The sequence below is a fragment of the Macaca thibetana genome, chromosome 19 (genome assembly GCF_024542745.1).
Source record: "Macaca thibetana thibetana isolate TM-01 chromosome 19, ASM2454274v1, whole genome shotgun sequence".
Lineage (NCBI taxonomy): Eukaryota > Metazoa > Chordata > Mammalia > Primates > Cercopithecidae > Macaca > Macaca thibetana.
Window position 1 is genome coordinate 28691575 of NC_065596.1, and position 12986 is coordinate 28704560.

A 12986-nucleotide genomic window follows, 5' to 3' on the forward strand; every position below is an offset into this window, starting at 1 on the left:
ATCTGGTATGGGGAGCCAGATGGGGTAGTGGGGTGAGGAGGAGTCCACAATTTGGAACATGAACTGAGTGGGGTGGGGGCGTTTATATGCAGGCATTGTCTGGGGCAGGGGTTTGCACTGTAAGGCAATTAGGGAGAAGGCCACACAGGGGGCATCTGGCATGGGTTGTCACAACCCAAGCAGAGACAGAAGGATGTCCATTCATGGGAATAGCAAGGTGTACGGTGTTGAAGCCAGACTAGGCTGGGAAAGACATTCCCACAGGGGTGAAATGGCAAAGGAGAAGGGAAATTGGCTACACATGGTGAGTAAGGGGAATGGGGGCCAGGTCTCCCACTGTTGGAAAAGGGAGTTACTAAGACAGAAAGGAGGAAAGTCGAATGAGCCCTGTGGTGTTGGACTGTAACTGGAGGTGCTGGTATGTCCTCGTGGATCTCAATTGTGTATAGAGATAAAAATAAACACATAATTTCAGTGTGTATAGGAACATTTGTACACATATTCTCTAGCTCTCTCCACTAAGAGAACATAGAAACAGGGATGGCCCATACAAATGAGCACCGCTAGCATCCAAATCTTGACTTCTATTTACTATTCTCCATCAAATGACACCAGAGTGCTTAGGAAATTTGGCCGATTCCATGTCTAGGGCAAAAAAAGAACAGGATGAACCTACAAACATCCTATGCTTAAAGCAAGAAATTGCTCAGAGTTATGAGAACATGTGGAAAGAACAAAGGAGTCTGCTTGAAGAAGCTCCATTGGCCATACTGGGCAGTTTGAGAGTCAAAATAAATAATGATAGTAACAAATTATACAGGACCACAGAGGAAACCAGGAGTCCATACTCAGATAAATAAAAAGGTAAGTGGGAAGTTTGATATTTACAGAGCTCAAAATACCTCCCTACAAAATACCAGTTTCAAAGGAGTTACTTTATAGTGGACAAACATGGCAAACACCATCTTAGTCAAAGTGGACAGCATCAGTAATGTGGTAAGTTGGACTTTTGCACCACCTGACAGGATGTCACGAGAACAAAGCGTCGCTTCTGTAAGATTCCTGAATCTCATCATAATCAGACGTCAGACGAACCCAAATGGAGGGATGGTTTACAAAATAACTGGCCTGTAAGCTTCAAAAATGTCAAGGTTATGAAAATCAAGGAAAGACTGAGGAACCATTCGAGATAGGAGGAGACTAAGAAGACATGGCCGAGGCCGGGGCGGTGGCTCACGCCTGTAATCTCAGCAATTTTGGAGGCCGAGGTGAGCAGATCACTTGAGGTCAGGAGTTTGAGGCCAGCCTAACCAACATGGAGAAACCCCGTCTCTACTAAAAATACAAAAAACTTAGCCGGGCGTGGTGGCGCATGCCTGTAATCCCTGCTACTTGGGAGGCTGAGGCAGGAGAATCGCTTGAACCCAGGAGGCGGAGGTTGCAGTAAGCCCAAGATTGTGCCATTGCATTCCAGCCTGGGCAACTAGAGTAAAACTCTGTCTCAAAAAAAAAAAAACAACAAAAAAGCCACGACTGAATGCAACACAGAATTCTGAACTGGATCCTTCTGCTCTCAAGGTCTTCTTTGGGATGACTGGTGGTTTGCTGGCAATAGTTTGACAGCCCCTTGGCCTGTAGATGCCTCACCCCAATCCCTGCCTCCATGTTCACATGGCCTCCCCTCTGTATACATGCCTCTGTTTTTAAATTCCACCCCTTTTAAAAAAATTTTTAAGTCTGGGATACATGTGCTGAACGTGCAGGTTTGTTACATAGGTATGCATGTGCCATGCTGGTTTGCTGCACCCATCAACCCGTCATCTAGGTTTTAAGCCCTGCATGCATTAGGTATTTGTCATAATGCTCCCCGTCTCCTAAATCCCCCCTTTTCTTTCTTTTTCTTTTTTTTTTTTTTTTTTTTTTTTTTTGAGACAGAGTCTCACTCTGTTGCCAGGCTCAAAGGGTTATGAGAACCTGTGCAGTGGCGTGATCTCAGCTCACTGCAACCTCCGCCTCCTGGGTTCAAGCCGTTCTCCTGCCTCAGCCTCCCGAGTAGCTGGGACTATAGGTGTGTGCCACCAAGCCCAGCTAATTTTTATATTTTTAGTAGAGATGGGGTTTCACCATGTTGGCCAGGATGGTCTCGATCTCTTTGCTTCGTGATCCGCCCGCCTCGGCCTCGCAAAGTGCTGGGATTATAGGCGTAAGCCACTGTGCCGGGTGAAATCCTCCCTTTTCATAAGGACAGTAGTCATTGTGGATTAGCGTCCACACAAATGACCTCATCTTCACTTGATCACATTGGTAAAAGACCTTATTTCCATGCAAGGCCACATTCACAGGCACTGGGGGTAACAATGGCCACATCTTTTGGTGGGGGTGGGACACACAGTTCATCCCTTAACAGTCCTGCTTTAATTCTGGAGAGCCTGTATGAATAATAATTGCTCTGGAACTCCGTCAGTGCCAGACATTATTCTAAGGTCTTGAGACTCATTAACTCAGTTAAGCCTTTCAAGGATACAGGCTCCATGATGGTCTGTTCTACAGATGATGGAACTGGGGCATGGAGGCGAAGGATCTTGTCCATGTTCTCATGGTGAGTAGGTAACAGAAGTAAGATTCAAGTGCAGCTGTGGAGCCACCATGTTGAATTGCTGAGATACAGACGGAAGAAGATGGAAAGGAAAGGGGGAAGGGAAGAAAGGAAGAAGTAAAGGGTACACAGAGGGTGAAAAGGGCCACAGCAGGGGTGGTGGCAGACCAAGACACACACGCACAGCTAATCCATCAGTTAATCAGCAAGCATTTATTGAGCACCTGTTGTATTCTCAGAGCTCCACTTGGCTGGAGAGACAGCCCATGATTTAAACCCCAGCTCTTACTTCTACAGAGCTAACTTCTACAGAGCTACTGGCTGGAAGTGCAGTAATAAAGGAGCAGTGAAAGGCATTGGTCTGATCTGCCGCATTCATTTTGGCTATCCGGACATTGGACATGATACTTCTGATTGTCAGAGACTCATGCTCCAGCTCCAGGATCTCCCAAGGGACCTGCAGGACACATTTCACCACCTGCAGCTCCTTGGACCCCTTCTTCTGAATGATGCTATCAAAATCACAGTCCAGCTGGTCACTGGTGATTGGCCCTGTTAGGATAGCCAAGGTGAACTCATGAAGTGTGTGGCTGAAGGGAGTGAAGAACAGGAAGGCCACGTGGACATCAGGGCCCTGGTAGACCAACAGGCCCATACTGCCCTGGAAGCTGAGGCTCATCTACACCAAGGAGCAACTTTGGGCATAACGCTTCGGGTAATAGAGCCTGGGGAGAAAGGAAAGTTAGAAGTTACCACTGTGCTTTGTAGGAAGTGTTGCACATTGGATAAGATTAGAAGATCTGGAAGCCTCTACAGGTCAGACATGACTTAGGAGAAAGACATTCATCCATTCTTTCATGAACTGAGAAGACCTGGAGCTCTGCCACCTCCTCCTGTGGAGCTCTTGTGATCTATGTTTACCATGTAAATGTTTATGTATCCAACACTATGCTTATTAAGCATGTATCAGATGCTGGGCTAGGGGCGAACTCTTTGGCCTACAGCAAATGTCATGATACCTGCCAGAATTCACAAGATCTGATCTCTGTCCATCTCTCCAATCACCTTTCATTCCGCGCTTCCCCTACCCTGATCCAGCAATAGCAGCTTTCTTCCTGTTCCTTGAATAGACTGATATAGTTTGGAAATTCATTCCCTCCAAATCTCACGTTGAAATGTGATCCCCAGTGTTGGAGGTGGGGCCCAGAGGGAGATGTTTGGATCATGGCGGTGGATCCTTCATGAATGGGTTGGTGCCTTCCCTGCGGTAATGAGTGAGTTCTTGCTCTATTAGTTCACTTGAGATCTGGTTGTTAAAAGGAAACTGGTACTTTCCTCCCTTCTCTCTCTCGCCATGTAACATGCCATCTCCCCTTCCCCTTCCACCAGGATTGGATGCTCCCTGAAGCCTTCACCAGAAGTAGATACAGGTGCCATGCTTCTTGCACAGCCTGCAGAACCATGAGCCAAATAAACCTCTTTCCTTTATAAATTACCCAGCCTCAGATATGCCTTTATATCAGTACAAAATGTTATAGACACAGGTAAGACATAGATCAAGGTCTTTCCCACTCCAGATACTTTGCATTTACTTTCCCTTTGCACAGAATTCTGTTCCCCAAGACTTCCTCATGGCCACCCCTTCTCAGTATTCAGCCCCAGGTGAAAGGTCTCTCCCTCGGGATGCCTTCCCAGACCCCCAGCCCCTTTCCTAAAAAGCCTTCACTTCACTCCTCAGCACACCGCAGGTTTGGTCGTCTCAACGGCACTTACTCTCCATGGCCATCCTGTTGACTCCTTTGTTTACCTGTTTATGTCATGTTGCCCCCCGGGAGGAGGTACCATTCTACAAGAGCAAGAGCCTCACCTGACCTGTATGCAGCCATGGCTGCAGGACCTGGGCAGACTGGATCTAGTCGGCATCCAGGAAATGTTCGTGGAATCAACGAATGAAAGAATGGACACTGTGGGGGGCAAAGTGATGTGGTTCCTGACCCCACACTGCTGCACACCTTGTTATGAGGAGAGAGAGTCAACAAATAAGCATAAATAAGCCCTGAGTTCTACAGGTGAGAAGGTGGGAAGTGGACAGGCACAGAGGAAGATCATGTGTAGACACAGGGAGGCACCATCTGCAAGCCAAGGAGAGACGCCTCAGGAGAAACCACCCCTGCTCACACCTTGATCTTGGACTTCCAGCCTCCAGAACTGCGAAACAATAAGTGTCTGTTATTTAAGTCACCTGATCTGTGGTGCTTTTTTGAGACGGAGTCTCCCTCTGTCAGCAGGCTGGAGTGCAGTGGCACGATCTGGGCTCACTGCAACCTCCACCTTCTGGGTTCAAGCGATTCTCCTGCCTCAGCCTCCCAAGTAACTGGGACTACAGGCGTGCACTACCACGCCCAGCTAAGTTTTGTATTTTTAGTAGAGCAGGGCTTCTTCACCATGTTGGCCAGGTTGGTCTCGAACTCCTGACCTCGTGATCCACCCTCCTCCACCTCCCAAAGTGCTGGGATTACACGCTTGAGCCACCACACCCAGCCTCTGTGGTACTTTTTAATGGCAGCCCCAGCAAACTAATATACAACCCCTCATTAGAAGACAGATGAGTAGCAAATAATCGACCTTCCCCATGCCAGGCAGGGCTTTTGGGGAAACTGTCTGGGGAATACAAACTGGTCCAGAGGCCCAGAGTGGCTTTCTCTTCCCTCTACCTTGCAACCCTGAGGTCACTGACTCAACCTGGTCCTCAGGGTGCTAATTATCTTGTCTAGGGACCAACTACACTGGAGCCAGGTGGGCCTTTGAAAAGGTGACTCAGATAAAGCTACTCCCCTGCTCAAAACTTAACAACAGCTTCCCACTATATGCAAAATAAAATTCTAACTCTTCCCCTGGTTTCTGTCATCGGGGTCCTGCCTGTGTCTTTGTGGCAGGCTGAATAATGGCTCCCAATGATGTCCCTATCCTAATCCCTGGAGCCCATGAATATGTGACTTTTTTTTTTTTTTTTTTTTTTTTTTTTTTGAGACAAGGTCTCACTCTGTCACCTAGGCTGGAGTGCAGTGGTGTGATCTGGGCTCACTGTAACCTCCGCTACCCAAGGTTAAGCAATCCTCCCACCTCAGCCTCCTAAGGAGCTGGGACCAGAGGCATACACCACCATGCCTTGCTATTTTTTTGTACTTTTAGTAGAGATGGTGTCTTGCCATGTTGCCCAGGCTGGTCTGAACTCCTGAGCTCAAGCGAACTGCCTGCCTTGGCCTCCCAAAGTGCTGGGATTACAGGTGTGAGCCACTGCTCCTGGCCAGTATGTGACTTTCCATGGCAAAAGGGACTCTGCCAATGAGGTTAAGCTAAGGATCCTGAGATGAGGAGAGGATCCTGGGTATCTGGGTGGGTCCAGTGGAATCACATGGGTCTTTCCTTATAAGAGCAAGGCAGGAGGTCAGAGCAAGGAGGAGATGAGATGACAAGCAAGAGGTTGAAGGAGAGGCCATGAGCCAAGGAATGTGGGTGGCCTCTAGAAGCTGAAAAAGGCAAGGAACAGCTTCCCCCGTGGAGCCTCCACAGAAGTCGGCCCTGCTAACACTTCGGGTTTTACTCCTTAACACTCGTTTCAGATTTCTGACTTCTAGAACTGTATGAGTCCATTCTCACACTGTGATAAAGACACTACCTGAGACTGGGTAATGTATAAACAAAAGAAGTTTAACTGACTCACAGTTCCACATGGCTGGGGAGGCCTCAGGAAACTTATTAGGTCGGTGTAAAAGTAATTGCGGTTTTTGCCATTACTTTTAGTTGCAAAACTGCAATTACTTTTGCACCAACCTAATACAGTCATGGTGGAAGCAGGGCATCTTCTTCACAGGGTGGCAGGAGAGACGAGAGAGAATGAGAGAGACAGAGAGAGACAGCAGGGGAAACTGCCACTTAAAAACCATCAGATCTCATGACAACCCCCTCACTCTCATGAGAAAAGCATAAGGCAAGCCACCCCCAAGATCCAATCACCTCCCACCAGGTCCCTCTCTTGACACGTGGGGATTACAATTCGAGATGAGATTTGGGTGGGGACACAGAGCCAAACCATATCGATAGAGTAAGCTATCTGTGGAGATATCTGTGGCCTTTCATCTGTGGCCTAGGAACAAAAGGAAAGACAGTTTCTTGCATGACTCAGCTTAATTAAGCTTTCAGCTTAATTTTTTATTTTTTATTTTTTAATTTTTATTTTGGAGGCAAGGTCTTGCTCTGTTGCTCAGCCTGGAGTGGGGTGGTACGATCATAGTTCACTGCAGCCTCAAACTCCTGGGCTCTGGCAATCCTCCCACCTCAGCCTCTTGAGTAGCTGAGACTATAGGCCTGTGCTACCACAGCCAGCTAATTTTTAAAATTATTTGTAGAGATGTGGTCTCACTATGTTGCCCCAGGCTGATCTTGAACTCCTGAGCTCAAGTGATCCTCCTGCCTTGGCTCCCCAAAGTGCTGGGATTATAGACATGAGCCACAGTGCCCAGCCACAGCTTAAGTTTTTCCTTTTGGCACAGTGAATTGGGGTCGTGAGATTTCATTTTCCTTTCACAGAGCTATGGTTTGGCTCTGTGTCCTCAACCAAATCTCATCTCAAATTGTAATCCCCTCTTGTTGTGGGAGGGGCCTGGTGAGAGGTGATTGATGGGAGTGTACTTCTCCCTTGCTGTTCTGGTGATAGTGAGGGAGTTCTCATGAGATCTGGTTGTTTAAAAGTGTGTAGCACTTCCTGCTTTGCTCTGTCTCTCTCCTGCTCTGCCATGGTAAAGATGTGCTTGCTTCCTCTTCACCTTCCACCACGATTGTAAGTTTCCTGAGGCCTTCCAGTCATGCTTCCTCTTAAGCCTTTGGAACAGTGAGCCAATTAAACCTCTTTTCTTCATCAATTACCCAGTCTCAGGTAGTTCTTTATAGCATGTGAAAATGGACTAATATACACAGAGACAAGCATGGAACAAATTCTCCCTCACAGATCCCAGAAGGAACCAGCACTGCTGATACTGTGAATTCACACTTCCAGCCTCCAGCACCATGAGACCATCAATTTCAGTGAAGCCACCCAGCCAATGGTATTTTGTTACAGCAACCCTAGCAAACAAACACAGCCTGCTTCACTCTTCAGAAAACCATTCACTCCTGACCCTGTTCGTGGTCAGTCCACTACTGAGACACAAGCTCAAGTGGGGGAGAAACTACCTATCTTTTTTCACCCCTTCAGCCCTCCTGCCTGTTGCAGAGAAAGTTCTCCAACAGATACTTACAGAATGAGTTATAGGCATCAGAGTGACTATGGTCTCCCACTTACATGGCCGCGTTCCTCATCTCTCTAAGGATCTTCTTCCTGTTTTCCCTGACGTTCATCTTGGCTAATGCCAAGAGTGGCCTCACCACATCTAGAGTGTAGGTGTCAGCGAGCTTGAATGTGTCGTATGTGTCACTCCATGCCTCAATATCATCTGAAGCATAACCAAACCAATGAAGAAAATGCATCGTGAGTTTGGACAATTAATTCTGCAGATTTTGTCTGTTTACATCAGGGCTTGTCAAACTACAGTTGTAGACCAAATCCAGTCAGCCCACCACTTTGGTTTTATAAATAAAGTTTTACTGACACATGAGGTAATGGATTTATCTATATTTTTATGATCCATGCCCCTTCCAGTCTTTTGAGACAGAGTCTCACTCTTGTCTCCCAGGCTGGAATGCAATGGCACTATCTTGGGTCACTGTAACCTCCATCTCCTAGGTTCAAGTAATTCTCCTGCCTTAGCCTCCCAAGTAGCTAGGATTATGGGCATGCATCACCACGCCTGGAGAATTTTTTGTATTTTTTAGTAGAGATGGGGTTTCACCGTGTTGGCCAAGCTGGCCTTGCACTCTTGACCTCAGGTGATCTGCCCCTGCTTGGCCTCCCAAAGTGCTGGGATTACAGGTGTGAGCTACTGCGCCTGGCCCCCCACTTCCTGTCTTCTTTACTACTCCAGTCTGCCTCTCCTGGAACTACGGCTGATGCAGCGTAGGTAACCAATAAGTGTTTGTTAAATGAAGGAAGAAAACAGACACAATTTATCCCTAATGGGAGTCTCATCGCAGGAGACATGATTGACAAGCTAAAAGGAGTCCACTGTGGGAAGTGGTACAATCAGGCCCTGGAGTACCACCTATCCTGTATTCTAGGCCTTCCAGGCAGCTGCTCACCTGAGACTGGATGAGGAATGTGGGATGTCCAGGTGGAAGGCGTTGGATATTCAGGTAGGACAAGAATGCTGCAGAGAGGCAGCAACATGCAGAGGCATGCAAGGCCGAGGGAGGCAGCCTGGCATCTCCAGGCCCGAGGGTGGACAGGATGACTCACTGGACCATCAGATGTTGGAGCATAACGAGATGTCCCCCAGGGCACAGCGCAGATCCATTCAGCCTGGCCTGGTGTTGATATGGTTTGGCTGTGTCCCCACCCAAATCTCATCTTGAATTGTAGTTCCCATAATCCCCAAGTGCCGTGGGAGGTAATTGAAGCATGGAAGTGGTTACCTTCATGCTGTTCTCGTGACAGTGAGCGAGTTCTCACGAGATTTGATGGTATGTATTAATTTATTTGTTTGAGAAGGAGTCTCGCTCTGTTGCCAGGCTGGAGTGCAGTAGTGTGATCCCGGCTCACTGCAACCTCTTCCTCCCAGGTTCAAGTGATTCTCCTGCCTCAGTCTCCTGAGTAGCTGGGATTACAGACACGCGCCACCATGCCCAGCAATTTTTTTTTTTTTTTTTTTTTTGTATTTTCAGTAGAGACAGGGTTTCAATGTGTTAGCCAGGATGGTCTCGATCTCCTGACCTTGTGATCCACCTGCCTCGGCCTCTCAAAGTGCTGGGATTACAGGTGTGAGCCACCGCGCCCAAATGATCTGATGGTTTTATAAGCATCTGGCAGTTCCCCTGCTGGCACTCACTTCTCCTTCCTGCCGCCTTGTGAAGAAGGTGCCTTGCTTCCCCTTCGCTTTCCACCATGATTGTAAGTTTCCTGAGGCCTCTCCAGCCATGCTGAACTGTGAGTCAACTAAACCTTCCTTTGTAAACTACCCAGTCTCAGGTATGTCTTTATTAGCAGTGTGAGAACAGACTAACATAGGTGGCTTCTCAACCTGCTTCTCCCCTGCACCTACCTCCACAGGCATCTGTGTTGAACAGGGGAAAATGCATCACCACTGGTCCGGTTTCTCCTTTCAGGATGTAGCAGCTGGCGGGGGCCTTGGACCACAAATCCAGCTGAGCCTCTTCTACGTGGGGAAAGGGGATCTTGTGGCGGCGGCAATAGTCAGTGGTAGCCCGGATGGTCTGAGAAGGAGGCAATAAGAAACTGTTGCAAGACCTCTCCCAGAAGACCTCCGGGGCCTGGAGACCTGACGGGACCTCAGCTAACAGTCCAGACACACGACAGAGCAGGGCTCAGCTTGGACAGGGACAACATCTTCTGTAAGGGAAAGAGTGAGCCTCTGCCATCACCTGCACGCCGAGTCCACCTGGAGACAATATTTGTGAGGTTAGAGAGTAACCTTTCGGGCTGGGGGCTGTGGGACTCAGAGGACAAGGAAAATGGTGCCTAGATGAGGCTTTGAATCCCAGCTCTGCCACAGAAAGATGTTGGAGACCTCATCTCTACAATAATTTTTTTTTTTTTCAATTAGCCAGGCATAGGGGCATGCACAAGTAGCCCTAGCTACTCAGGAAGCTGAGATGGGAAGACCATTTGAGCCCAGGGGTCCAAAGAGATGTGTGGTATGGGTACATCTCACCACCTCTGCAAAGGAGCTCTGTAATATCCACCTCACAGGGGTATTTGGAAGATAAATGAGATATTCTCCATCATCACTGTGTAACAGAAATATAATGTCACCGTGAAGGTACTTTTCTTTTGTTTTCTTATTTTTTAGATGGAGTTTCACTCTTGTTGCCCAGGCTGGAGTGCAATGGCACGATCTCGGCTCACCGCAACCTCTGCCTCCCAGGTTCGAGCGATTCTCCTGCCTCAGCCTCCCGAGTAGCTGGGTTTACAGACATGTGCCACCATGCCCAGTTAATTTTGTATTTTTGGTAAAGACGGGGCTTCTCCATGTTGGTCAGGCTGGGGATCCTCAGGTGATCCACCCACCTCGGTTTCCCAAAGTGCTGGGATTACAGGAGTGAGCCACCGCGCCTGGACATAAAATACTTTTCTATTGTCTACTTGCTGCACTTGAAGAAAGCAAAAAGAAGTAGGATAAATTAATTTTAAAAAGAAATTTTAAATAAAGGTGACAGCATGGGGAAACTTAATGAGAAGTAGTTTCTCAGTTGTAACAAATTTCATTTATTCTTTTTCCTACGACCTCCTTCCCTGCTGTCTTGAAGCAGAGCAAAAGGACATTGCATGTCTCGTTACTGTAGCACCGAGGTTACTGAAGTTACATAAAACACATCTCAGCCAGGCACGGTGGCTCAAGCCTGTAATCCCAGCACTTTGGGAGGCCGAGATGGGCGGATCACGAGGTCAGGAGATTGAGACCATCCTGGCTAACACGGTGAAACCCCAAAAACTAGCCGGGCGAGGTGGCGGGCGCCTGTAGTCCCAGCTACTCAGGAGGCTGAGGCAGGAGAATGGCATAAACCCGGGAGGCGGAGCTTGCAGTGAGCTGAGATCCGGCCACTGCACTCCAGCCTGGGCGACAGAGCGAGACTCCGTCTCAAATAAAAAACAACAACAACAAAAAACATATCTGAGTCTCTGTGTCTTAGAAAGGCATCCGTTAAGTTCTGCAAGTTAACTGACAAAACTAAGCAAGGAGAATAAAGATAAATGTGGGCCAGGCGTGGTGGCTCACATCTGCAATCCCAGCACTTTGGGAGGCTGAGGCGGGCAGATCACCTGAGGTCAGGAGCTTGAGACCAACCTGGCCAACGCGGTGAAACCCTGTCTCTATTAAAAATACAAAAATTAGCCAGGAATGGTAGCGGGCGCCTGTAATCCCAGCTACTCGGGAGGCTGAGACAGGACAATCTCTTGAACCTGGGAGGCAGAGGTTGCAGTGAGCCCAGATAGCGCCATTGCACTCCAGCCTGGGCAACAAGAGTGAGACTCTGTCTCAAAAAACAACAACAACAAAAAAACAAAAAACAAAAAAGATAGGCTGGGCATGGTGGCTCATGGCTTATGCCTGTAATCCCAGCACTTTGGGAGGCTGAGGTGGGCAGATCACGAGGTCAAGAGATCGAGACCATCCTGGCTAACACAGTGAAACCCCATCCCTACTAAAATTGCAAAAAATTAGCCAAGCATGGTGGCAGGCACCTGTAGTCCCAGCTACTCAGGAGGCTGAGACAGGAGAATCACTTGAACATGGGAGGCAGAGATTGCAGTGAGCCCAGATAGCGCCATTGCACTCCAGCCTGGGTGATAAGAACGAGCCTCTGTCTCAAAAAAAAAAAAAAAAGATAAATGTATAAGTGTTTTTCCAGGAACAGAAAACCAAATACTGCATGTTCTCACTTCTAAGTGGGAGCTGAATGATGAGAACACATGGACACACAGAGGGGAACAACACACACTGGGCGCAGCGCTGGCTGGAGGGTGGGAGGAGGGAGAGGATCAGGAGCTATAACTAATGGGTACTAGGCTTAATACCTGGATGATGAAATAATCGGTACAACAAATCCCCAGGACACAAGTTTACCTTTGGAACAAACCTGTACTTGAACCCCTGAACTTAAAAGTTAAAAAAAGATCAGTGTGTGTTTTGCACACAAATGCAGACTTTGCATAACCACGTGACTTCATAGTTGCGATCTCAAGAAAAAGGGCATTTCTCCTTTATCTTGTTCTTGCAGCTAACAAAAGAATACTTTAAATTTCTAAGCTTCTGAAGTGTTAGAGGAAGAGATGGCCCAGTAAAGATGTCAGAGGAATGTCTTATCCTTTTAGTATGTGGTTATTTTTCCTTATGTACTCAAAAGTGACTTCTTTGTTCAGAGGACTGGTGTTACAACTAGAACCCACTTATTAGCAAAAGGAGATGCAGTCTCAACAAGTGTTTCTTCTTCTTCTTCTTTCTTCTTTCTTCTTCTTTCTTCTTCTTCTTCTTCTTCTTCTTCTTCTTCTTCTTCTTCTTCTTCTTCTTCTTCTTCTTCCTCTTCCTCTTCCTCTTCCTCTTTCTTCTTCTTCTCTTCTTCTCTCCTTCTCCTCTCCTCCTCACCTCCTCCTCTCCTCTTCTCTTCTTCTTCTTCTTCTTCTTCTCCTTCTCCTCCTCCTCCTCCTCCTCCTCCTCTTCTCCTCTCTTCTTCTTCTTCTTCCTCTTCCTCTTCCTCTTCTTCTTCTTTCTTCTCCTTC

The 12986-nt window shown here is 47.6% G+C and overlaps 1 protein-coding gene across 3 annotated transcripts in view; it reads right to left on the reverse strand.

Annotated features, from left to right (window-relative positions):
- Positions 1-2786: 2786 nt before the first annotated feature.
- Positions 2787-12986, reverse strand: part of PLA2G4C (phospholipase A2 group IVC) — a 59675-nt gene continuing 49475 nt past the window's right edge. For 2 of the 3 annotated variants that reach the window (XM_050772199.1, XM_050772197.1), the window contains 3 exons: positions 9790-9961; positions 7938-8088; positions 2787-3321 (listed from right to left, as the gene is read on the reverse strand). In XM_050772199.1, the coding sequence (XP_050628156.1) occupies positions 3276-3321; positions 7938-8088; positions 9790-9961 (369 nt within the window). In that variant the 3' untranslated portion in view covers positions 2787-3275. Of the gene's footprint in view, positions 3322-7893; positions 8089-9789; positions 9962-12986 lie in introns of all 3 variants that reach the window. The other variant, XM_050772198.1, reaches the window with a different exon arrangement.